The sequence below is a fragment of the Eublepharis macularius genome, chromosome 8 (genome assembly GCF_028583425.1).
Source record: "Eublepharis macularius isolate TG4126 chromosome 8, MPM_Emac_v1.0, whole genome shotgun sequence".
NCBI lineage: Eukaryota > Metazoa > Chordata > Lepidosauria > Squamata > Eublepharidae > Eublepharis > Eublepharis macularius.
The window spans coordinates 26692862-26720420 of record NC_072797.1 but is presented as its reverse complement, the minus strand read 5'-3'; the positions used below and the strand labels follow the sequence as shown (position 1 = coordinate 26720420).

Sequence of the window (27559 nt, the reverse complement as noted above, 5' to 3'; positions counted from 1 at the left end):
ACGTTAGCATGTAACCATGGTTAATGCTGCCACCACATTTTAAATGCTATTATTATTGAATAATCTTTTGTGATTCTTTTCATCAGGGCTCTAAAAAAAACGTAACATGAGTGTTGGATTAGGTCTGGGAGACCTACATTCAAATCTCCTTTCTGCCATGGAAGCTAACCTACCTCAAAGAATTATTGCAAAAGTAAACAAGGATCAGAGAACCATGTAAACAGAATAAAAGTGTACAGGGAAATCCAGTCCTAGTGGTGGCCACTCTCTCTCTCTCTGCACTAGATTGCCTCCTATTCCCCAAATTCTCTGCAGACTCAAAACAATTGTGACGGGAGAGGTTTTTCACTGTGTTGGACACAAGAACAAACTACCTCAGAGTATTCTGGTACACACAAAGAACTTGGGTGACGAAAGCGGCCAGTCTCTTTATTTGTATCAGACTCTGGAAAAAAAAGAAGCTGTACAAGTTGTATTTGTTCCATTCTGTCTACTTCCGACACCTAGAGAGAATTTTTTTCCTTCCTCTTATTTTTCTGTGCATACTAGAGGACTTGTTAGGGTGGGGGGGGGCTGGTAAAATGAGGATTCAGTAAAGACAAGACTAATATCTGGACTGGTACCAAATAAAAACCAAAATTTGTGGAGAAAATTCCCTTTTAGAATAAGCATGTCACTTCCAGTCACATGCTTAGTGGGTCACACGATGACATTTGGAGTTAAATTCAGGTCCCAGGGGTGGACTATACTTGGGACTCCTCACTTCTTAAAGGTTCTGTAACTCTGTGTACTTTTAACATTCAGAAAGGAAACGGGACTACAGAATCTTGAGAGATCTTTTTTACCTGTTCGATGTTATAACCGCTTTGGAGAGCTATTCCATACCCCCCTACAAATGCACCAGTAGGCAACAGGTATAAATAATTGTACTCCGGAGGATCGGTGGGGCGCTTGAACATATCCAGCATTCTCTGTGTGACCAGGAAGCCACCTTTCCAAGAGGGAAGAAAACAACATTAGTTTAGTTTGAAACCCGGCTGATGGCATATTGAAGCATATGATACAAAGCACAGATGCGTTACACTGAAGGTCAGTAGCCGACTCCCCTCGGGAGCGCCCTCATGCCACTGTGCAACAATCGAAGCCGGGGTGGGAGAGGGACACAAGACCTGGAAAGACATTAAAAACTAGGGAACACTGAATACATTCATGGCATGGTGACAGTACATACCAAAAAAGTGTGGTAGAAATCCCAAGAGGACCTCTGTACTTTATACTCTACTGCTGTACTTTACACCATGGATCCAATGTTGGATAGCGATATTAGGACAAGCGAGGGCTGGAACAGAAAGACCTTCCAATACCAGTAAGGGATTTGCCATCATAATTGGCAACCAGCATCATCATCTCTCCTGCAGCCATTGCCCAGGCAGGCTGGTCACATTCAACATTCTTCTGGAGGAAGGCTTCCTCTCTCACGCACATTTTGCATTTAACATGTCATTACAGATTGCAACACCCATGTTTTGGTTCTGCAATATGAACAGAAGCTCAACAAGAAAGCCAGTCAGTACCTGCAATGTTGATGGAAGACACAAAAGCAGCAAGAACAGCAAGGCTTTGAGGCATATTTTCAGGGAGGTATTTTCCCCCCATCAGTGCTAATCCGCCAACTGCAGTCAACCCTGTTAGAGTAAGAGAGAGAGAGTCAGACAGACAGAGACAGAAGTATTCAAATGCTTGTAAGAGAGCAGACTGTTACTGTCTGTTGCATATAAACCCAATTCAAGGACCAACACAAAGCTCAGTATAACCATCACTACTCAGTAAGGCCTCAAGATTTGAATTATTCTATTTTTTCATACGCACATTACTTTTTAAATAAAAACCTCTCCAAACAATTTACAGAATGTAAGCAAACATTACTAATTTTTAGAATCTCAGGGGAATGGCTGCCTAAACAGTGAGGAAGCTCCAGACCTCATGGCACCTCTGGAAGAAACCAAGGTGCCAATTTTAGCAATTATAGTTATAAGCTTTCATTTGGGCCTTTCCACAAACCCTGCAGAAGCAAGATGAAGCTTTCACACTTGAAAGGGAGCTGTAAGCCAACCCTGGCTCTCCACTGGACCGCATACATTTCCAACACTGTGTCTCCCTTCACACATTAGGTTTTAACACTTAGGTGCATACTAAAAACAGTATCATGTCTGAATTAGCCCAGAATGAAAAACTGAATTTAGTGTGAGGGTTTCTTCTCTTCAGGGGAATGGAAGGTATTCCGAAGTGGATAATGCAGCCTATTCACTCCGCAGGCAGGGCTATGCGAATTACTTGTGCGAAGCTTCCACATCCAGCTAGGAGGCGAGCCCCAGTTCATGCTTGCCAAGCTTCAAGTCAAGAGGAATTCCTCAGCTCTTCCAGGCAAACCTCAAGTCTCCCCCTCTAAGTTAACTCACAGACTCCAGCTGGGGCACAATGCTGCAGCTTGATTGTTATCAGGAGTTAGGAGGAGCATGATTATTATTCCCATTCTGCACTCACTCCATTGGCTACTTAGCAGTTACTGGGTTTAGTTCAAGGGTTTGGGTTCTGAAGGAACTCCTCTGTCCAAAGAACCATTGCTCTAGCCAAGACTGAAGCTGAAGAGGTGGTTCAGATGGCCTTCTTAAGGGAGAGATCACTCCTGTCAGGAAGGTCCTTGAGGGCACCGTTTCCATCCTTGGAGAGTACAGCCCCTGAGAGAAGAGCAGTAGCAGGAGCATCCACTAGGAGAACCTGAAGAAGATTCATAATGGCAGCCGGAAGAGAATAAATGTTCTTGATAAATGCAAGTTCTTTCCTCCTCCGGGCACAGCCCATTCGCCTCTCAGAATCTCTTCAAAGGAGTCTTGGAAGGGCACGATAGACGGGGTCAGAGCAGGTTGGCAAAAAACCCTCGAGTCCCCTTCGTTAGAGACAGACTGTGAGGTCTGAGGCAGTGTCTCAGTAGAGAATTTCACCCCCACAGTCACTGTGGCTAGGAGACGAGGAAAATCCTCCTGTTGAAAAAGCCTGGTGGAGGCTGACACTGCAATGGAGGACTCCTCACGTCCTGGAGGAGCTCCTAGTGTCTCTGCTCCTGGAAGCATGTTGAGGGTCTGGAGAACAGGAATTGGCTTCATCAGAGATGTGTCTAAGGTGGGCTCTAGAGCTCCTTCTGTGTCTTTTAGAGCACTGGGGAGAGGGATGATGAGGGAGTGCAGCCACTGTTGTCCACACTTTTGTTTCCCCCTCCTGCTCATCAGAAGCTCCTCCTAGATGTTTTTAACAATCTTATTGGTGCTTCAAGAGCAAATATCAAAGTGTAGGGCCGTTCCATCAAAAATACTTGGTAGGGAGGAAAAGAGGGATCCAGACCCCTGGGATCACTGTATCTCCCCTCCCCTTTGCAGATTATTCATTGTGTAAGAAGTCTCATTGCCACCAATAAGTATGAGCTCCAAGCCTTGGAGGTGCCCCTGCCTGCCTATTTCAAATGTGGCTCCCTCATGCTCCAACTGCTTTTCAGCTCCGGCCAGTAGGGTGAGCTGGTAGCAGTTAAACCATTAGGAAGGCTCCCGTCTCAGCCCAGGCCTCAGTGAGGGGGGAGCTCCCAGGGGGCTTTTTGGGTGGTTGAGCACCAGCCGCTCCCATGATGTGGGGAGGTGGTATAGACGAGATACCTGCAGGAGAGGAGAACGCTCCTTTGACCAGAGGAGCCAGCACAGCCATGGTATCTGCCCCTGATGTGACAGTCTGCCATGTGCTCCTGACTCTGAGTGATGAGGCATCCCCGCTGAGCAACAAGGTGTCCCCGCTAAACACGCTGGGGAGTTTAAAGTTAAAAGTATCTTGATGATTTTTGAGCCTTGTTAAATCTAAAAGCTTGTTAGTCTAGCCCTTGCTCGCTAGGCTACTGTCACTTTTGAAGAGCTGTAGAAGTAGGGCCTCCTAGCCAGATGTGGAAGTGATACAAAAGTAATTTGCACAGCTTTGCTTGTGGAGTAAGCAGGGGGCATAACCCACTTCTGGACATCTCCCACCACTAATGGACATGACAACTTTAGACAGAAAGCATCAGCGTCCAAAATCATGAGCAGTCATCACCTTACCTGAAATGGCATTGGTCACAGACATGAGTGGTGAGTGGAGCGCCGGAGTCACGCCCCACACAGTGTGGTACCCAACAATCCCAGCCAAGCCAAACGTGGTCACCATCTGAGTAAAAGCTGAATTGGGAGCGGCGATGCCCAACCCGAGCACGCTGCCAAGACCTGCAAAGCAACCCTGCCGTTAGCGCCTAGGAGAATGCATGACTGCAGATTACAAGAGGGAGAAAAAGTTACAACCCGCCATTTATTTATTTATTTATTTATTTATTTATGCATGCCTCCTTTCTTCTATCATGGCATTCAAGGCGGCTTATACAGGATTCCCCAGGAGGTCCCCCATCCAAACACAAACTGGACCCCCGGCCTGGCCTGCTCAGCTCACCAGGCTGCAGTATGACACTAGCAAAACTTTTATTTCACTCTCTCTCTCTCTTTCTGTGATCCCTGTAAGCTATTCAAAACTCATACAGAGACGAACGAGTAATTTGCTTTTCTTATTTGTAAGACATGGCTACCCCAGCAAGGCATAGCATTCAACAGGTCTCATGTTAACCTAGCCCATCTTTTCTCCCTAACCCTTCCCCATTCATATAGAATGAGTGTAGAGACTGAGCTGTTGCCTGAACTTCAAGCCCCGCCCCTAGCAAGCACCTACATCAAGTCCTCAACTGTGCTATTTCAAGGCTCAAAGGAGTTCTGGCAACACACAACTTTCTCAAAAATGTATACAGGGACTGAGCTTTGATCTGAAAGTGAAACGTGGACTGCTCTCCGCAAAGCGCACACTAACACTTTCAATCCCATCCTCCAAGTTTTCTAAGCCGGTATTATGCTGAACAGCTTTCATGGGTTAATTTAAAAACAGGACGGGAAGCCGAGGCACAGTATAATGCAGAATAGAGTTTTTAATACATGCACCAGATTTCATTCCAAAGAATGAAAAACTGTGTCCTAACTGGGATCTGAAATCTTGTGCGGGACATCTTGAAAATGGGTCAACTTCACCCCTAAAATGCAGAAACGTACTCCATACTGAATTCAGTTCTGGTCTCTCCACATTCAACAGTTACTGAATTAACAGAAAGCCAATAAGCCCGACAAACCGAATGCCACACAAGCAAATTAACTCATAGGCTTTATTTGGCTTTGCCAACTAATTCAATGTAAACACAATAAAAGGATGATATGTGAAAGGCCTCTGGCTCTCTGAAAATCGGTACAGAGTCAACTATACACCTGTACACACAACACTGCCGATTTAGTGTACACAAATACACTGCCAATATCTACAGCTGCTTTCACAGATGTCATATCATGCACTTTCAATGCACTTTAGTGTGTTTGCAAGTGGATTTTCCTAAGCAAAACAGGAAAATATGCTTGCAAATAATCACTAAAGTGCATTATCCAACGTGTGTGTAAGCAGCTATGATAGACTGAATAATGTATCAAACACAAGAACAACAGCACAAAACCCCAAGGCCTACTATAGTTTAGTGCAACAGTCTTCCCTGCCTTCCTGAAAACGACAAAACAGAACTGGACCAGGCAAATCTTTCCAAGAAGGGAATAAAGCATCACTATGCTTTAGACTCGGAATTAGGCGCATGGAGTCAGGGACCCCATGAACACCTTAGCAAGCACAAGAGCTTGTACTATATTTTGTGCTGCAGCAGCCAAGAACTATAATCACTTAATGAGGCTTCCTGCTTACCTCATATTGAAAGGCTCTGAGGATAACTGTGCAAGAATCCCAAACTTGATTAAGATAACTCCATGTAAGTGTAGTGTAAAGGTTAATTCTGGACATTTCAGTCAACAGTCCCTACAAAAACTACCACGCCACAAGACTTTGCATGTAGTTCCCACTCTCTAGCCATCCTCCTTGAACAAAAAGCATCACTCTCCATCTTTATTTGGACTTTTAAATCTGGGAACTATATGCTTGGCACCAAAAGTCCTATAACAACCTAACAAAACTAAACATCACAAATGAAGTTACCACTAACAGAATGACAACAGCTGAGAATTTTTTAAAAATCTTGCAAAACTTCCAAGTCTTCTGCTTCAGCACTTTGGATTTGGCTCATACGTCATCTCAGCTACGCTCACCAGGACCCTTTCTATGCATGTGAAGAGGAACTTGTAATAATAACATAACATTTGATTTACACACCTCCCCCTTCAGGACAACTTAATGCACACTCAGGGTGTTTTACAAAGTATGTTATTATTATCTCCACAACAATCACCCTGTGAGGTGAGTGGAGCTGAGAGAGCTCTGAGAGAGCTGTGACTGACCCAAGGTCACCCGGCTGGCTCCAAGCGGAGGAGTGGGGAATCAAACCCGGCTCTCCAGATTAGAGTCCTGCCGCTCTTAACCACTACACCAAATATTCTTCAAATCAATAAAAGGAATCACTGAAACAGCTTTGTGTTTTTCCTACTATGGCCCCTATACAGGCTGTATCATCCGTTTGCTGCCTCTATAACCCTGATGTTGTTTCTATGTTTTCTACTGATGTAGATTTATATTCAAACTTGCTATCACACCCAATACGCTATGCTCATGTAGATTTCGCTAATCCTCGACCTAGTACATTGCTCATGTGAAGCCTCCTCCTATTGCCCTTATCAAAGTACACTGTGCTTATCAGATGTCTCTTTGTATGGACTGCTATCGATTTACACTGTGTAATCTGCTTTGAGTCTCACTGAGAAGGGCGGACTATAAATACAGTAAATAATACTAATAATGATTTCATCTGGATCTCAACTAAGGCAATTCTCCCCTCCTCCCTTTTTGTACTCTGCTACGCAGACATGAGTACACAGTATTTATTTACTTCATTTATATTCCACCTTTCTCCCCAATAGGGACCCAAAGCAGGTTACTTGTTCTCCATTTTATTCAGACACGATACCACACTGGCTCTGCACCACATAACACAAACACCCTACACTGTATGTAAAGTGCAGGCACGTGTGTGCGTAGATGGACAGGCAGACAGATAGAAGATGCTGATGTGTCACAGCTGATTCATGGCAACCCCCATCCAGAGGAATTCCAGGCAAAAGATGAGCAGAGCTGGTTTGCCATCACCCTCCTCTGCAGAGCAACCCGAGTTTTGCTGGTGGTTTCCCATCCAAGTACTGACCATGGCCAACCCTGACTCATTTCCAAGCTCTGAGGTGCCCAGGCTAAGGTGGGCTATTCAGGCCAGTCCATTTATATAAATAAATAAATGGAGTGGCCAGTATATCTTTGGGACCGCCTCTCCCTGTATGTTCCCCGGAGACCACTTTGATCAGAGGATAAATGTTTACTGGTGGTCCCCGGCCCTAAGGAGGCCCGCCTTGCTTCAACCAGGGCCAGGGCCTTTTCAGTCCTGGCCCCAGCCTGGTGGAACAATCTGTCAATGGAGACCCGGGCCCAGCAGGACATTTTATCGTTCTGCCGGGCCTATAAGACAGTTGTTCCGCCAGGCGTTTGGTGGCTGAAGGGGGCGGTGCCATGTCGGCCTCCCACCTTTGGGGTGGGGGTTTCTCCCCACCACTGCACTGTAATGTACTTGGTTAATTTATTTTATTATTGTTTATTGTATGTTGATTTTAGAATTATAGTTTTCTTGTTCTTATTGATTTTAACTGCTGTTCACCACCCAGAGCCCCTGAGGATGGGCGGTTTATAAATCGAAACAATAAAAAAATAAAATAAATAAATGAGTTGCAATCAGAAAGCTCCCTCTGCCCATACAGTCTGTATAGTATATTCCACAGCAGGACTCTTCTCCTTAAACTGGAGTGTTTGGGGCAGAGGGTCTATAGGTGGCCCGGAACTGTGCACCTGCTTCTCACCTGCTGTGTATACAGATGCAGAAGTCATGGTTTTCTGGAAAGGTGTAATGGTGGCTGCTTTTTCAGCCTCCAGCTCTGCTACTGTCTTCCGCTTCACAGGTGCTGCCTGAGGAACTTTCTTTGGAGGTGGTGCTGGGAAAATCACTTTTCCATCCTACAAAAAAGCAGTTATAAGTTCACCCAAAGCTGTTTACAGCAGAGATCAGCAACGGGGCCACACCAGGAAACTCTTGGGGGATATCAAGGCCAGGAAACGTGCTATTAAAGGCAACCAGCTTCCCCCAACCAGAGGCCAATAAACACTCATACGTTTTGTTCCATTAAAGATGCTTGAGCAGAATAGTGTCCATGACAGACTTCTCTTTAAAGAAAAAAAAGTATAACATCATAAAGTGGGAATGATAATTTTGAGCTTGTCGAGGCAGGTGCAGGCAAGGAGTGTGTGGCACACCTCTTGAGTGCTGGAGGGGATTAGAGCAGAGGAAGTGTTTAGAAACCATGAATTCTGCTTGCCCTGCTCCCAAAGAAGGGAGTGAAACAGCCTTGAAGGGGACGAAGAGAGAGATCTGATTATTAAGGTTCATTTCTGTACCACTGGCGGCTAGCAAGAAACAGCCCAGTCCTACTGCATCAAATAGGACAAAACATGACTAGAGTTTTACTATTGCAGGGAACCAGATAATTACAGGACCAAAATGGAGACAGTTATATAAATGTGGAATCACCACTATAATTCCATTTGCAAGGGACTGTGGAATAGTAATTTACCAGCAACATAAAATGACACTTGTCTGGATCTTCCAGTTGCCGATCTGCGGGTTACGCTAGAGGGAGCTGTTTACAAAGCTAACAAGGATCAATGAAAGAAATATTCATGGCCATTATGTTTTCATCATAAAGTGAAGATTATTTTTTCCCCTCTAAATAGTGTATGCTTTGCAAGATAGACAAAGTTGTGTTAACAGAGGTGAGATTCTTTCCTCCTAAATCCTAAAAAAATAAGGGGCCTGTACAAGGGAGATACGAGATCATAGACTCATAGGGCTGGAAGGGACCTCCAGGGTCATCTAGTCCAACCTCCTGCACAATTCAGGAAATTCACAACTACCTCCCCCTACATACCCCTAGTGACCCTTGCTCCATGCCCAGAAAATAGCAAAACACCATCAGGATCCCTAGCCAAACTGACCCGGGGATACAGATGCCAGGATAGTGATATGCATGAGGGCAGAAACAAAAATCTTCCCTTAGTCCTAGTAAGAACCTGGAAAGGGACAGAAGCTGTGGCTCAGTGGAAGAGCCTCTGCTTTGCATGCAAAAGGTCCCACTTAAAAGGAACAGGTAAGAGGTGATGTGAAGGACCTGGGTCTGAAACCAGGAGAGTCCCTGTCAGTCTGAGTGGACAAATACTGACCTTAATAGACTGATGGCCTCAGCTTCATGCATGTTCAACCACTGGATTAATGCCACACTGCCTCTAACATTTTGTTTCCTCCTCAGCTAAACTGGCTTGGTTCTTCTTAAGCAATACAACCCGAAGAACCCAACTAGTTCTAAGAGACCCAAATAAATATGGAATATGCTTTTTATTTTTAACAAAGTGCAAGTGCTGTATGCGCAAGAACTTTTAACATTATATTACTACCGTTTCAAACACTGCAGATTCTCCTGTATGTACCAATGCTATAAATATAGTGATAGAAATTCATCAATCCATCTATACATTCAAGAAGTCTATTTGAATCCTAACAAAAGGAAAGTATCCATGTCCCAAATGCAGAATGATAGCAGCTTGTTTTTTCTTCTCCTTTACAGGCAGAACGTTCCAGGAGGAAAGTGATGGAGGCAAAATCTCCCGGGCAGTTGGCAACGGATGCGCCAGCCTTGGTTATATCCCGTTTCGTGTTGCTTTTTCAAGCCGAATTATTTACTGCGCGATCCTTCTTAATAAATCCTAACAAGCATTGGTGAGTATCTTCCTATGGTCTTCTTAAGCCAACAGGACTAGACTGATGCAAACTCAAGGTTAAAGGGTATATAATAAACTCAATGTTAATCTAACAAAACAAGGCTACCGGCCTTGCACATGTGCTTCAAAACACCATGGCTTAGATCATTGCCTCTGCAATGGACAAAGAGGTGCACAATTGGAAAGGTGGCTTAAGTTTCAAGCCCATGAAGGCAGTCTAGCAGGCCAGGAGCAAATCAGATTATATATAAAAGGCATCTTGAGCTCCCAATATGCTCACTCACCGTCATTACTACTGTGCCTCTAACAACATGGTCCAGGGTACCATAATCAAATTCGTCCTTCAGGTCGAAGTAGAACATCTCTTTATCTGGACTGATGGCCTTTAGTAGCTTGGTGATGTTGTTGGAATAGAGTGAGCTGGCTTGGGTAGCCATTCTGCTGGGGAGATCGGTATAACCTATGTGGGTAATTCCCTGTAGAAACCAAGGTTAGAGATTTTAGACAAAGGAAGCAGAGAGGTAATCTCTGAAAATGAAAAACTCCAGTGCCACTCCTGTTAAGGCTTGGATCCAACATAGTGTTTTCATGAGCAGCTGCATTTCCACATACAGAGCATGGCTTCCTTGCTCTCCCCGCCCACTGTAGTCCAAAACAGCCTCTAAAATGCTGCTTCTTGGGTCACCCGTCCCCCAGGAGCACCATTTGGGGAGGCATATTGGAGTACAGTGGGCGGGGGAAATGCTCCGGCGAATCCACATCATTTTAATAAGCACTGAAGTATCAGAAGTACACGATTCTTTTTTTTTTTGCAATTTTGTTCAACATATGAAGCCTCTTTTATTAGACTTCCACTTTTTAGAAATCTAGGACTCACCAAAGTAATTACATAACTTGCCCATCTTGAAGACAGCTAAACCCAAATACTTTAAAGAAGGGTCTGAACTCATTTCCTATGGTCATATAAAACTGACATACCACAAAGCTTACAATTCTTTAAAGAAGGCCCTTGACATTTTTACAACATAATCATGCTGATTTTTTTAAAGGTAGCATTATTCTATAAATTTCTCTTAATATTTTACACTTGGTTTGGTGGGCTACGTGGCAACGACCCACGTGGCAGGGCAGGGCGCACCCCTGTGGCCAGCAGAAAAACTTCCGTGGGTGGAGCAGGGAGGGATCAAGGGCAGGAGAGCACAGCCAGGGTAGCCTCAGCAACAGGGCAGCTCTGGCAGGCTCAGAAGGCATGCAGGCAGTGGGCAAGCTGGGCCAGGGCACAATGGCTCCCTGTGCCCAGGTGGGTTATGGTGGAGAGGAGGGGCTGGCTGAAGCCCAGAGAACAGAAAAGAGGAGGGTGGCGCTTAGCACAAGGACCAGGTGTAGGGCTGGAGCTATAAAAATGGTCCCCTACTTTGACACAGCCGATCTGGCCACCTGGATTCATGCCACAGTAACATCAAGACTAGACTACTACAATGCTCTCTCTTATGGTCTACCCTCAATTCAGAGACTTCAGCTGGTGCAGAAGGCTGCAGCTCATTTACTCTCAGGTGCGAGATGGAGAATGCCTATCACTCCCATTCTGCAGTCACTCCATTGGCTTCTCCTCATCAACACCCTCCATAGCCTTGGCCCCTCATATCTGAGTGACTATGGCAGCTTCGCTCCTCTGGAAAAGGCCTTCTGCACACACCACCCTGAAGCTGGACAAAATCAGCAGCTGCCTGCACATGTGCTTTCTCTGTGATAGCCCCCACTTTACGGAATGACCTGCCTGAGAAGGTCAGGAAAGCCCCCCACTCTCCTCGCTTTTCGCAAACTATGCAAAACTGAATTATTCAGGAAGGTTTTCTACCCAGATTACAGGACTGTGTCATAAGAAATAGTTCAGAGAGATGCCTTGGAAGGGATGGGGACTAAACACTATGCTATTGGGTACTGTCTGCTGATGTAGGTAAGTACCTACTAGCAACTTTCCATGTTACTGAACATGCCATGGAAATTAATTATGTTTTGTTTCGGAGATTTCATCTCTGTACTCAACTTAATGCTTGTTTAAAATTTTTCTGCTACCATTCCCTATTGTTATCTGTTTCCCTGAATATCCTGTCATTCATTATTGTACTTTGCTCAGTGAATGTTCTAGCTGTCGATTATATTTTCATTTGCACTGCAGTAATCCGCTTTGGATCTCAGTGAGAAAGGCGGACAATGAATGAATGAATGAATGAATGAATGAATGAATGAATGAATGAATGATAGGAGGAGGCTGGCTGAAAAGAGAAGGTGCAGGAGCAGAGGCAGAAAGGGATAACCAAGGTGTACAGAAGGAAAAGAAGAGGAGAGAGGAAGAAGCCAATGAGAGGCAGAAGTGCTGTCTCAAGGAGATTCCTAGGCAAGGAGACCAATTAAAGTTTTGTGGCTCTTCTTCCTTGCAATGCATTGTAACCCTGAGGTGGGCAAAGCGGACTACATGGTCAGGTGCTTGGATTAATTAATATCCAATAAAACAACCTGTGCAAGCAAGTGGTGACTGGGCGGGTGCTTTCAAGAGCATAGTGGTTAAGTGGTTGGGTTGCAAATCAGCACTCTGCTGGTTCGAATCCCGCTACTGCCATCAGTTCAGTAGGAGGCCTTGCAGCCCCAGCTCCCCAGCTGCATTGTGGGGATAACAACAACAACAACTTTGTCCACCACGATCTGTCCAGAAAACTGGTATACAAATGAACTATCATTATTATTCAAGACCCCATGGACCCAAGTATGATGCTCCCCTGCCCCTGGAAGGCGCCACACTTGGGTAGAAGCAGTTCCTACCAAGCTAAGGAGATGTAAATAATTCAACCACATTCTTAGTGCAACTTCATGTCTCTCAGCCTAGCCTACTTCATGGGGCTTGTGCAAGGATACAATGAAATAGCCCTATGTATGGCATCCACAGCAGAACGAGAGAGATCATAGGAGGATAAGAAGGAACAGAGCTAGGTAAGATCCATAACTCGATGGTACGTGCTATTCACTCTACAAATGCCAATCTAATTAGATGCAGCTACTAGGAAGGCCCGTACCTTGTAAACATAGAGCTCTCCAGGCTTAATAGTTTCAATGTTTCCCCCTGCTTCAGCCGCTAGATCTACAACAACTGAGCCTTCCTTCATCAACTCAATCATATCTTTCCTAAACAGGATCGGAGCTTTTTTACCTGGAAAAGAAGGAAAATACTATAATACGATAAGAAGCAGTAACACCTCATAGATACAATCAGCGGTCACACTTCCATTTATTGTCACACATCCCTCTAATCAAACAAATTTTCTCTTTATATACAAATTAATATAGACTTTCTGCCATACTATCAAGGTCAGTCTTATCTGCTATGACTTGAAATGGCTCTCCAGAGTCTCAGACTGAAGTTTTTGACATCACCGAGTACACCTGATACTTTAATGGTAGACACGACACCAGAGACTGGAGCTGGGGCCTTCTGCGTGCAAAGAAGATGCAATGGCCCCATCCTAGTTGATTGTTGTGTTAAGGAATAAAGTTAACCGCAACACTCAAAATATTTTAAAGGAAGCTATGCCAAAGCACTACAGCATCAAGGGAATTGATAAAGTGGTACTGGCAGAATTTTTAGAAGGCTGAATGGTTTAACATAACACTAAGCAAAATTCTCTAAAAGGACCAAAAATGTCTGCAGAATGAAGCAGGGCATCCAATACTGTTTGGGGAAGAAGAAGAATCAAGTCATCCAAGCACCAGACCGGGAAAGAATCCCTCTAACAGGATCCAAATTGGCTGATCAGACCTTTTGCGGGATAAAAGTCTGACGTTTGCATGAAACATGAGACACGAGTGATGTTTGCATGAAAGGGGCAAACACATTTTTTTTTAAATCATGAAATCACCATTTAAACAACAAATCTACTCCAGTAAAATGGGAAGATTTTGGGAAGCGATCCCAATCAGCAGCGGTTCCAGCCCAAAGTTGCTGAAGTCTGGCTAAGTGAAGCATGGCCTCATTTTTTTGAAAAAGGAAGCTAGTTCAAAATTCACTGCCAATCTAGCCAAGTCAACCCATTCTACTTTGCGAGGGGAAAGCATGCCTCTGTTCTTCCAGAGACTTACCGGGAATGAGTGCTGTTGTGATGATAATGTCGACATCCTGGCACTGTTTGGCAAACAGTTCCATTTCAGCCTCAATGAACTCTTTGGACATCTCTTTTGCATAACCTCCCTGTCCTTCCCCAGATTCTTTGAGGTCCACCTCCAAAGGTTCGGCGCCAAGCGATTTGAATTGTTCCAATGCTGCAGCTCTATAATGAGGAATAAAACATAAGGAACCAATAAAGGGGAAAGGGCAAAAAGCAAAGCAAAGACAGAAGATAGGAAATATTTTGCTTTATAGGTGTTCAGAATATTAAAACACATCATGCCCTAAAAATAAGCTCTGCAAAAAATTAAATTGTCCAGTAGAGTGTTTAAGATGCCTGCACTGATATGTATCATGCATAAATTTCCTTCAACAATGGGAGATACTTATTGCATGCATTTAGTTAGGTTACTACCAAAGTAGATAAGCATGCCATGAAGTTTTCAGGCAGACAAAACCACGTGCAAAAAGTATAGAAGTTATCCTGTGGGGAAAAAACCAAGATGAACTTCAGCTTTGCACTGGAGACTTTTCCGTTTCCACATAGTCCCAAACTGAGCAAAGGTTTGCATCAGTGCCTGTACTACAATCAGCCCCAGAACATTTCATATTGGTCATGCAAATGTATTCTTATGCTGTGCCATCCTAAGCAGCTAGTTTCAGGTGGATAGCCATGTTGATCTGCAGTAGAAGAGCAAGATTTAGGGCCAGTAGCACCTTAAAGACCAACCAGATTTCCAGGGTATGAGCTTTTGAGAGTCAAAGCTCCATCATGTCTCAGTGTTTGGGACTGCCCTCCACTGTCCCTCAACATTTCTCCTAAGCAGAGTTATAGGCTTCAAAGCCTGTTGTCTTCAGTGGACTTACACCCTTCTAAGAGTTTCTTTGGGGGACTGCCATGGATAAGAAACCAATCTGGAGTTAAAAATAAACCGGGCAAAATGGTGATGTAAATTAACTGTTAAATGGCACCCCAAATCTTTTTTTGAAGTAACTGGGTATAATTCAGAGAAACTCAAAGCAACATTACTTCCTCTGGAAGATACTTCACATATACTGAAAAGGTAGAGAACCAACATAGTGTTGTATTTTCATCTGCAACCGTCACTCATAGCTGGACCGACCCATACAAGGGAGATAGTAGGATAAAATGGAGAAATCCCTATGTATGCAGTTTGAGGAAGGGCAGGGAACTTCTGAAACAATGTTGTGAGTAACAATTTTAAATGTTACACTCTTACCTGGTATCAAACCCACGGACTACAGCTCCCATCGACTTAGCTGCTCCTGCTGATGCTAATCCGGCAACTCCACCTCCAATGATCAGAACCTAAAGCCACGCAATGTATTACAATGGAGCCACGTACGAAACCATGTCTGTTTAATCAATACGGAATACAGGCTGGCTTTGTGATCCTGCCTATTTTGAAACTAGCTAGCATAGGAGAAGAGTCTAACTTTGGCACAGGAAACTAAGGGTTTCTCAAGATGGAAAGCCTGAACCCTTGGTGCAAGAAGCTGGTTGAAGGCCAAGATGAACAGACAGGACTCCGGGTATCGATCTACAATAATACCCACCAGTTCTTTGGGCCCGTGCTCACAATCCACATTACAGATTAAAAAAACACAAGTCACCCCACAACAGCATGCCCTAAGAAAAATAAAAACGTCCTCAACGTACCAGGTTGGTTAGCTGGCGTTAATGGGTCTTTAATCAGTACTGGCCTTGACTACACACTCTGCATTAGAAACAGGCACTCTTTATAGTCTACTTGCTTGTTGCATGTGCAAGCTTGCACAATCAACAAATCAAGCTGCTTGCTTAGATCTATTTTATAGAAAAGTGCTCCATGGGGGGAAGGGGACAGTCTTCTAGACAGATATAGATATTGGCTGAAGAAGCAGGGAGATGAGGTAGGCACACATGCCCCTTCATCCACACACCCGGAGAAGAAACAGAATCCTGCACCCCTGCTTTTCCTTTGGTAATCAATGGAGCACGCCCTCTATTTTTCCTTATTTTTTTTTACGCCCTGATTTCTCTCCTACAGGGAACCTAAAGCAATATGTGGGAAATACTCAATGATATTGGGAAAGAACTCCCAAGGTGTCAACAGCTCTTTATTACTGAAAGCTGCTGGCCTGACTGAACTGACGTAGGAGAGGAATGAAGCATTTAGAGGCATTAAAATACACCAAATTAACATCAGTGTGATATTCCTTGTTATGACTGGCTGGTCTATTTAGCTTGTTCACAATCCAAGCAGAAAGCATTTTATCAAGCTAGGTTTGCAGCACCAGATGACTTCACTATGTGGACAAACAGGAAAGCTCCTGCTCCAGAGGGACCCCCACCCGGTATTTTTCATCCTTGCGCTCTCATCCCTTGAGACTCTGCTCTTGTGCCAGTAACAGGGCAGCTTCTCTGTGACCCATGCACTGCCCTGGAATGAAATCCCAGAACTGTTCTGTTCTGCATCTGGTTGCATTTCTCTCGCTCAAACTTTCATTTAGTTATTAGCATTGTCAGTACAGCAAATAGTACCCTGCAAAGATAACCAAAGCTGAACGAACAAGATAGAGGGGTCTCTCTATACGACTGTGAGACTCCCCAACTATGCAGAAAAATACCTGAGAGAAAAATCCTTTTTAAAAACGGCCTGAATATGCTCCAGAAGTAATCATATGTTGACAGCAGCCGAGACCCAAAACCAGACGCGACCCGAGATCCAAGTCAGATCAGCAATGCTATACAGTCTCTACATTGCCCATCTGCTGTCTCTGAAATCTTTACAATTAGCCCGGGTGGATTAAAAAAACTAAGAGGCACGTAGCCTGTACAGCCTGTAGTGTGAACAAGGCAGCGAGTTCTGACTCAATCCTTCGCAGTCCCCCATGAACTCCTGGAAGTGGAGTGGTGGATAGAGCTGGGCTTGTTTACGGGCCACTATCAGCATAAGTGGCACCTTACCAAAGTATATAGGCGAAACTAAGCAGGTCTCTGCCGTAAAAGATTATAATCCTAAACAGAAAATGGGGAAACTACAGAGGATGGGGAAGGAGGCATAAGGGTAAAAAGCAATGCATACGGGTAAGTGCCTTTGTGCTTTGAAGTCACTGAGGGCCAAAGTACACCATTCGTTTTTAAACTGCCCGACTTGTTTTTCCCAGAGCCACAGAGCAAGCCTGCGGGAGCCCAACTCCGCTCAGGATCACAGCATGGGGAAAAGAGGATCCGACAAAATGGCCCCAGTAGGGAGTTATTTGCATAACTTTAGAACTGCATTTATTTGTACTACTCCATGTGCAGCTCCAACCTGGACCCAACTTTTTTTTAAAAAAAATATCATGTGGCTTTGTCCCGAGACCACCAGAAATAAGGATTGGGGGGAAAATGCCAAAGACTACAAGATTGGAGACCACAAATGACCACCTCTCCATGCAGTACATGTGCAGGACTATATATTTATGTGATTCCTTGCAAGCATTATTGGATGTAAAATTCAGTATCTTGGCAATTCATCTTTTTTTTTCCAAAGAAACTTTTAACAGGTTTCCAGATGTGCAGGCACAAGGCCTGCTGAGACCTCTGATGGTCGAAGGAGGAGTTTTTCTTCATCAGGGCCCTCCTGAGGTCCAGAAACAGAATTATAAACTGTGCCAAGTGAGGAAATATGTGCAAGCTTGCTTAAATTGAGTAAGTTTATACAGTCATGGAGTTCAGTTTTCCTTTGCTCACAATGACTGGCTAGCACCGAGTACCCATAGTTGCAGCAGTAAATTTTTATGCAATTGGCCATGCAAATCCTAGGCATCTGAATCCATTTTCCCTCAAGGGCAAAAGCCGGCTTATCATTTTGTACAGCCACAAAGATCATCAAGTACAATGCATCAATTGTGAATACACACAGAACACATCATGTGCACCACATTATTATCTGCTTTCTGTTAAAAAGATACTAAACCGAAGGCCTCATTCTCCCGGTTACCACTGCCATGTATTTTAAAACACAAGCAGCAAGCACATGCATGCATCCTTCACAACTACTGCAGTAATATTTACTTTGCACTCCAGTATCTGTTCCTAAGTACAAAACACTGCATAATAAAGCCACCCATTACATGTATAAAGAAGGGAAAAAATGACAGGACGTCAGACATCATAATGCTAGGACACGGGGGAAATTGTGCATCTATTGAATGGTGCTCTGCTTCAAAGCTCTTAAAGGAACAGAAATCCTCCTCCGGCAGTATATGCACCTTACACCACAGTATCCAATCTTTCTCACACTGCTTTCTAAGAACACAAGACAGCTTTGATATATCAGATCAGGGATTCATATTTATTTCAGGATCTTGATTCCAACAGGAGCCAGACAGATGCTTACGGGAAACAATGGTCTTCTCCCCACCACTGCACTGATATTCAAGGTACACTGCCTCTGAACATGGAGGTTCCCATTTAGCTATTATCACTCACGGTTGTCAACAGACCTATCCTCCTTGAATTCTCTTTTAAAGCTAGTGGTCACCCTCTATATCCTGCAAGAGCAAATTCTACAATTTAATGATAAATTGATGAAAAGCACTGAATCCTAAATCTACTGCCAATTTCACTAGTGACCCTGAGTTCTCATCTGAGAGAGGGAGAGGAAGTTTTCTAACCATTTTAAGCTCACCACTCCCTTTAGAATCTGCTGTTATGTTTCCCTTTAGCCATTTAAAGGGCACCAAACATTTTTGAGCCTTTTTCAGCTCTATGACATCCTTTCAGAAAGGGAAATCAGAACTGCAAACCATATTCCACATGCAATAACATTATTCATTCCTAACACTAAATCTACTGTTCTTCCATTAGTGCTCCACAGTAACTGACATTTTCATCAATCAGGACCTCAAGATCTTTCTCTGGATAGTCACAACCCATTCAGATTCTACCAGTTTGATGTATGCAGCCAGGATTTTTGCCACAAGCAAGCATGTCCATACAAATACATTGTACCTCATTGCCATTTGGCTCCTTAATCACACATTTTGGAGAAATCATCCGGGAGTTCTTCGCAATCCTATTTGGATTTCACCACTAAACAATTTGCTATGATAATCAAATTTTGTGGATGGTACTGTTCATCCCCGAAGTTTAATAGCACCAGTCCCAATACAGATCCAGGGGGGGGGGGGTGGAGTTCACACAAGAGTCCCAAAGAAGCATACAACCAGATAATCCTAAAATCTGCACCAGCAATGTCAGGCTAAAAAAAAAAACCCACACCAACTGTAATTGCAGATAATATGCAAGTTAAAAGAACAGGGAATGTGAGCAGTTGTGCGCAAAAGGCTGCATTTCTAGTTCTCCCATCAACAAATGATCCAAATTTTGTATTTAAGTCTGCAATTTTACTACCTCAAGGTTCACTTTGGAAGGCACTAATTAATAAGGTACTTGACGCAGCTTGCTCGCCTGAAGATGGCATCAGAAGAAGCCACATTTGGCTAGCTGAGAGTCCCTAATTTTGGAGATCTGAAACCCTGCCAACAACGGTTGCAATTAAAATGCAAAGCCACAAAGAACACACAGAGACACATTTGGTTATTAGGCCATGATGCCTGCCAATTTACCTGCAACATCACACAGTTTTTCCCACTTACCTTAGCTGGAGGGACTTTGCCAGCTGCTGTGATTTGGCCTGTGAAAAAACGGCCAAAATTATTGGCTGCTAGCACAACCGCCTTGTAGCTAAGAGGGAAAGAGAGGGAGAACAGAAGTATTAGTACTATTTCCCAACCTTAGGTTTCCCCAAAAGAGAAATTATACCGCCCGTAGTGATGCTTACAGGACAAACCGCGCATCTATAGGCAGCCACAACACTCACTCCTGCAATCCTACTCTTCCAAGCCTCTGTTCTCATCTGCTAACCCCTAACAGAATGGCACCATGGCTGATTTAAGCAGGCCCGATTGATGAACACAGCTAACCTCTCTGCACATTTTCAAAGTCATTCTTTCTGTAAAGAGTTCACGGCAGCGTGTGCTGCTTTCCACTCAACCATTTCATCCTAAAAAACCCTACGAGACAGGTCAGAGTAATAGCGTGTGACCAGCCCAGCCCTGCTCCATGAGGTGGTGGCTGCTTCTTTCCTCTCAGCCAAAATGGTGGCAGCTGAGGGAAGAGAAGACTGTTGCTGAAGAGGGTCACACTTTCTTCCTTCCCTTCGTCCCTTCAGATCCCATCAATACTCACCTTGTTACCCTGTGTGGAGATGAAGTACACATTTTGTATTCAGGGACAGTGTAGTAGAGCACTTTTGTGAAAGAAAAAAATAACTTCAATTATCTCTGCTCCATGAGCCTTCATGGCAGAGTGGAGATCTGGATCTCTCAGGTCCTTATCCCAACACACTGGACTGCCACGCCACATCGGCTCTCTACCAAGAGCCACTGGGGGCATGACGCAAGTAGGAGTGGTAGGAAGAGACAGAGAAACAGATTCAAACTTCCCCTCTCTGCATATTTCTATCTTTAAAAAAAGTTACCTCCCACTCCCTCCCCTGAAAAATGCCTTGAGCCAAAAGGAAAGACAGTTTTAAAAGGTTTCAAATAAATAAATAAGCTCCCAATGGACAGCCTATTTCAGTCGTCAAATATTAAAATTTCAGTGGGATTGCTCACAAAAAATTTATGGTGGAATAAAAATATATTAATCTTTATGGTGCCACAAGACACCCATTTAAGCTTCAAGTACGAATGGTTTGGGATAAACTGGAAGGAGCTCATAAGCTCCTAATGATATGGAAAATGCCATTTCAGCCTCGTAACAGCCTCTCTGGTTTTCTGAATTTTCACTGAAACTGCAAGTCAATCTGATATTTTTGAGCTCTCAAGTTCTCAAGGGCCAACTGGGCTTCAGATACCCAAGACCAGGGCTTTTTTTCAGCTGGAACATGGTGGAACAGAGTTCCGGAACCTCTTGAAAATGGTCACATGGCTGGTGGCCCCGCCCCCTGATCTCCAGACAGAGGGGAGTTTAGATTGCCCTCTGCGCCGCTTGGCAGCGCGGAAGGCAATCTAAACTCCCCTCTGTCTGGAGATCAGGGGGCGGGGCCACCAGCCATGTGACCATTTTCTCCGAGGGCAACCCACCACCTCTTTTCACAGAAAAACAGCCCTGCCCAAGACCATCATTGAACTCCAACAAGACATGGCTTCTTACAAAGTTCCCTGATTAGGCATCTTGTCTCTTACAACCTGCCTTGCTCACAGTTTGGTGCACTGTTTAAAATCCAGATTCTGCCACGAAGCTCACTGACTGATCATGGGCCAGTCACTCCTGCCCAGCCTAACCTACCTCACAGAGTTGTTATGAGCATAAAATGGAGGAAAGAAAGCTTGATACAAGCTACCATGAGCTGCTTAGAGGAATGGCAGGGTGAAAATGTACTAAATACATATCACACCAGAGCAGAGCCAAGCTCACAACCTTTCAGGCTCAAAGAAACAAAAAATACACACTTATTTGGAATACAAATTCTGCCCTGTGCCAGGCTGCTCACCAGCATTATGCAGAGATAGTAAAAGACTTGATTTTTTAAAAAGTCACTTTTGGTTTCATACCCAGCAATGTTAGCCATGGAGCTGAGAGCATCGTATCCTTGAGCGATGGTCACACGCGGAACCTGATCCATAGCCAAGACGGTCGTCTTTCTTTCTGCTAGCTTGTCCAGAAGGTCCAGGTTTTGAGCGGGGTAGATAAAACTGATCAGGGTACCAGATGGCTTAAATAGGTCTACTTCGTGTATACCAAGTGTAGGATTAAACATCGGAGCCCTCACCTGAAAGCAAAGCATAAAAAAAGACATCCAAAGCAATGAATAAGTTCTGCCACAAGAGGTTCCTGGTTCTAATTGCCATTCCACCACGAATGTAAAGGGTGGCCTTAGACAAGTCATTCCATTGGCCTCAGCACTAATAAGATTAATTATACTGGCCTAGTTTACAGGTCTGTTGTAAGGATTAAAAGAAAATGGATGTGAATCACTTTGAATACTAGAAGTTTTCTTATTACAATAAGTAATAAACATTGCCTAGCATTTAGACGACACTTCCTCCCGAAAAATTAGTATTAATGTAGTACTTTAATGTGTTCAAAGTATTTCACAGATGGGAAGGCCTCCACAGTTCTTTCATTCCACAAAATGTGCCAGACAGAATTGTTCAGGAGAGAATTTCTATAAAGGGAAAAAAGCTATTATACTTTAAGGGAACAGAGGGGCACTTTTACAAAGGGAACAGGATTGCAGTCTATTCCACTGTTTATTGTATGTATTATCTTGTTCTTACTGCATTGTTTTTTACCTTTGTAATTCTATTTTTTCAACACTGCTGATGTATGTCTGACACTTTTTTTTTGCACTGTTTCTGATTTTTATGATCCTAGTTCTATTGCACCTGAGCGGGATGGTTTTATCTAATAACCATTTCTATTTTGATATCTTGCTTTATTGAAAGGACTAGAGTTTATTTTAATAAAAGGATAAATATTAAACTCTAAAGAGGAGTCTTTGTGTCTTGGTGGGGAAAGTACTGCAAGAAGAACCTTATAAATCATTTTGTACTGAGAAGCAGACTCTCTTAAAGGTCTCCATTCAAGGACTGAGCGCTGCTCAGAGTTTCAAAAAAAAATCTTTACACTAAACAGTGGGAAAGTTTAATGAGACACAGATAAGCTTGCCGTTACAACAGCCTGCACATCAGTGCTGCAATCCACCAGAAAGGTCTCCCTAGGGAACGCGGGAAGGCCCCATACTCTCTCAGCCTCCAGATGAAAGAGCCTTTTTAAGAGGTTTCAGTTAAGGGCTGTATTAGTTTAAAAGGCTAGATTGGAAAAAAACAGTTTTACTGTATCCAGAGGAGTTAGCCGTGTTAGTCTGTAGTAGCAAAATCAAAAAGAGTCCAGTAGCACCTTTAAGACTAACCAACTTTATTGTAGCATAAGCTTTCGAGAATCACAGTTCTCACCACGCATCTGACGAAGAGAACTGTGATTCTCGAAAGCTTATGCTACAATAAAGTTGGTTAGTCTTAAAGGTGCTACTGGACTCTTTTCAGTCTTACTGTAAACTGCCTTGAGCTTTAGGTTATATGCAAACAGAGTATCACGATTAAGAGCTTATCAAAGGAAAAACAACAATCATGAAAGCTTACAAAAATGTCTAAATCAATGCCACTGAACCTTCAACAAAATAATTACTATAAAAGTATGTCTATTTTGTGGGTACACATAAAAGACACATTTGTGAAAACACACTCTAAGTCAACCTCCAAATCAGTATGCAACTCACTTTACAATGAATCCCTCTGAAACAATAAAGTGCAAGTGCTTGACATACAATCAATACCTTTCATAAATACAATTCCTAAATATATCAATAAATAATTTAATATTGCACTAGTCCATACACTGTTGCAGTCCCCAAATCCAAAATAGCATGCTAGGAAATATATGTAACTAAGGATTTATATTTCCCTCAGAATATTCCGCGGATCATAACAAAGTCCAGTTTCAGGCCCCTAGCCGCTGTTGTATATTTTTTGTCAGTTTTCCTTCTTTCTTTGTAGAGCCCAAAAAACAACCAGCTGTGACTAGCTAACGGATCGTCCAATGCATTTGTCCCGTTTCATTGTTTTTTTCAAAGCAGTCACAATATGGAATAATATTCATGCAGCTCAAACTCCTAGAGAAACATTGGTGCAAAGCTCCTGCATGAGGCTGAAAGGAAGACCAAGTACAAGGCAGAGGCCAGATTTGAACTGAGTCACAGATCAGACTACTAGCCACTATGGTTCTTGATATATATCCTGTCTCTAGTCCTTATGTTAACCATGTAAACGATTATGCTCATATTATGAATACAGAGGAGCGAGCAGACAGTACTCTACTTGAAGCTGCTAGCAAACTCATGGATGAAAAAAATATTTGTACTGGGTCTTCTTAGCTCATGCTCTCAACCAGGGGTTTTTTTTCTAGGAAAAGAAGTGGTGGAACTCAGGATCACACAACGTCATTACTTTGGGTCAGCTGGAACAAGGGGGGGTAGTTTTTTTAAAGTTTAAATAGCCCTCGGCGAAAATGGTCACATGGCCGGTGGCCCCGCCCCCATTTTCAAGAGGTGCCAGAACTCCGTTCCACCGCATCCCAGCTGAAAAAAAGCCCTGCTCTCAACCATTTCACAGCCCCAAATAAGACTCCGCTGATCACCAAGTTTATCATACACTCATGCATGACTGGACTTTACTCAGTGGGTAATACCCTTCGAGATTAATGCATTTGCACTACAGCAGTTGAAGTTTACTTTCTGTCTGAGCACTTGCCTACACAATAAGTGTGTCATAACACTCCCAAAGAAACCCTGCTGTTTCTCTGAGGTATTTATGACATTGCACATGTTTAAATAACATTAGACTGTTCAAGATTATTTTGGTTAATAAAACGTAGCGAAACCTGAACCTTGTCACAAGAGATTCAGTGGCTCATGTTCATAGTCAGTACACATGAATGTATTAGAAAATCTAACCACAGATCAAAAGAGAACAATATTTGAAAGAAACAACCGCCTTTAGGGGAAAGTGTAGAGGCTAAGGATATGTCTATATGGGTTGCAACTGTCACAGAAGCAGGAATGGCTACACAATTAGGAGCCAGATGCCGAGAGACCCTCCATACGATGCTGGTAAGCCACATCAGAAATTATCCTATACATTGCAGCTCCTGGAATGAATATAGAGCAGTCGCGATGTACGGACTAAAGAGGATACCTTATGCCAACCTAGCAGTCATATGCTACAGCGGTAAGTAGGGCACACTACTGGTTCACAAAGAATCCACCTGGCATTCTGCAAAGGATGCAGATTAAGAGCGGAACTACAAGTGACAAAAGGCACAGGTTGGACACTTGTCAGCTTCCCTCAAGTTGTGATGGGAAATGTAGGCAGCTTGGCGGAATGTTGGACAAGTGACAGTTGAAAAGTCCATTGGACAGCAGTCGGAGAGCTAAGCTGCGAGACCAGGATGCCTACATTTCCCATCAAAACTTGAGGGAAGCTGACAAGTGTCCAACCTGTGCCTTTTGTAACTTGTAGTTTTAAGATCAGAGCTTGAGACATCTGCTTTTCTCCACCACCAATTCTTTTTAAACATGTCCAGCCCAATGCCGAGTTCTAGAGAAGGCAACAACTTGCACATTGTTGAGCATAATTTTAAGTTGGTGCTAATAAAATCTGTTTTATGGCTTTGTTTTCTTGGATCTTGTTTTGGACCCTTACAGCTACTTAAAATCTCTCTATATCCCGAGTTACAAAATGAGCTATTTTTAATATAACTATGATTTAATCCTCCTTGCAGAAAATAAAGTCTTCTTTGTACTGTTTACACTAAGAACCTGGTTTCCTTCTAGAAAACGCCAATTTCCTTTTGAAGAATTAAGCTTTACCTGGTGCTACTTTAAAAACTGAGATTATATTGCAGATAGCAGCTTCCTGATTTCTTTGCCCTAGGATCATAAATGAATGCCAAAAGAAACACTAATCAATTTACAAAATGTCCCAAATTTGTACAGAAAAGAAAGCTACCTTTATTAAGTGAGAAAAAGAGAAGACTGTAAAATATTTCTTTTGGAAGGCTACGCTCACACAACTGGGTAATACTGGTGGGAAAAAATGAATAGTAATTACTTTGACAACTAAATCAGAAGCCAACACTTGCTTGGTTCCTTGGATCTGAGCTCCTGCTTCTCTGTAATGGTCATCAGAGAATTTGGACGCTTCGCCTGCACTTGCTTCCACCACAACATTAAAGCCTTGCTTAACCAGCGCTTGAACGCCTGCAGGCGTCACGGCAACTCTCTTTTCATTCTGAAAGATCTCCTTGGGAACTCCCACTGTCAGCTGCTTGTATGGGATACCTGTAAACATAGAGAAAGAGGTAGCAATTATTTTGTCACAGGTTTTTTAAAAAAATATTCTACTGAAAGTTATGACCTTCTATGGAATGGAGTCTTTCTGGACATGCTAAAAACAGCTACAGAGATGATTTTATTGTGTGTGTGTTAACTCATTAATTGCTCACTTCTCAGCTATCATTTTTTTAATACAATCAATGTAAAAAATAAAGTGTCCAATTCACCCACCTTTACTTGAGTGTGAGCCCCGCTGCTGAGCAACCATACACTGGACTAAGCTGCAAGTCTGCATAAATTAGTATAACCATGAATGTACTGGCAAGCATAGTAGTTTATGAACTTTGTCACAGAAAAACAGTTTATATACAACTTCTGATGCTTTATAACCTTACTTCTTCATTTTCACAAATCTTGTGATAATTGCTTTCATTTTGCAGATGAAAAACACCAACAAAGAGAACAATGTGCTTGAAGTCAGTCAGCAAGTATGGCTAGGTTGAACTGAACTGGGACTTGAATCCTGATCTGAATTAGGATTTGAATCCAACTTAATAACAACAACAACATTCAATTTATATACCACCCTTCATGACAACTTAACACCACTCAGCGCAATTTACAAAGCATGTTATCATCATCCTCAAGATCACCCTGTGAGGTGGGTGGGACTGAGAGAGCTCTGGGAGAGCTGTGACTGACCCCCCAAGGTCACCCAGCTGCCTTCAGGCAGAGGAGTGGGGGAAGCAAACCCGGTTCTCCAGATTAGAGTCCTGCTGCTCTTAACTACTACACCAAGCTGGCTTAGAGCACGAACAGTGCAATCCTAAACAGAGTTACTCCAATCTAAGCCCATTGAAATCAATGGGCTGAGACTGGAGTAACTATGCTGATGACTGCACTATAAATTGATCAAGCTACTTAACCACACAGGTTTTCATTCCAAAATCATTTATATAATTGCATTGTTATTCTGAAACACCATGACAGGAATCCTCACTTATAGTGGTACTACATACCAAGGGCTAGGAAGCATTCCCCTTTCCCGATATGCACAAAGATACTTACAGGAGATGGCACAGGTAAGGACTTAACAACTTTTTTCTACAAAACAAACATTAGCAGGGGGTTCCAAAGAAAAGTGCTGTAAGAATATTCTGAAACCACACAGCTCTGATAAGCTCTCATCTCCCTGTCGGGTTAGGAGCACAGGAACTCAAGGCTGTGGCCAAACCTCCTCACCTCTTGGCACCACTGACTAAACATCCCCATCAGCTCTACCCTTTGTTATCGGGGGCAAAGCCAAAATATACATCACAGATCAAACAATGACTCAAGACACACAATTCACTTCATCAAGAAGGTAAGTACAACATTCTCCGAATGCTTCTCCCAGCAGGTGAATCCTTGAATGAACTCTGGAGCGGGCAAGAACAAGCTCAAAGAGAAAGGCAGAGGCAGTCTAGGGTATGGCATGCAAATACATGCACCT

At 43.3% G+C, this 27559-nt stretch overlaps 1 protein-coding gene across 2 annotated transcripts in view; it reads right to left on the bottom strand.

Annotated features, from left to right (window-relative positions):
* The window catches only part of NNT (nicotinamide nucleotide transhydrogenase), a 79549-nt gene that overhangs the window by 32272 nt on the left and 19718 nt on the right, over positions 1 to 27559 (bottom strand). For both annotated transcript variants that reach the window (XM_054986797.1, XM_054986798.1), the window contains exons 3-13: positions 25844 to 26073; positions 21728 to 21945; positions 19766 to 19853; positions 15358 to 15446; positions 14092 to 14279; positions 13032 to 13165; positions 10245 to 10436; positions 7992 to 8145; positions 4134 to 4295; positions 1575 to 1685; positions 846 to 991 (exon numbers count right to left, since the gene is read on the bottom strand). In XM_054986797.1, coding sequence (XP_054842772.1) covers positions 846 to 991; positions 1575 to 1685; positions 4134 to 4295; positions 7992 to 8145; positions 10245 to 10436; positions 13032 to 13165; positions 14092 to 14279; positions 15358 to 15446; positions 19766 to 19853; positions 21728 to 21945; positions 25844 to 26073 — 1712 coding nt within the window. The remainder of the gene's footprint in view (positions 1 to 845; positions 992 to 1574; positions 1686 to 4133; positions 4296 to 7991; positions 8146 to 10244; positions 10437 to 13031; positions 13166 to 14091; positions 14280 to 15357; positions 15447 to 19765; positions 19854 to 21727; positions 21946 to 25843; positions 26074 to 27559) is intronic.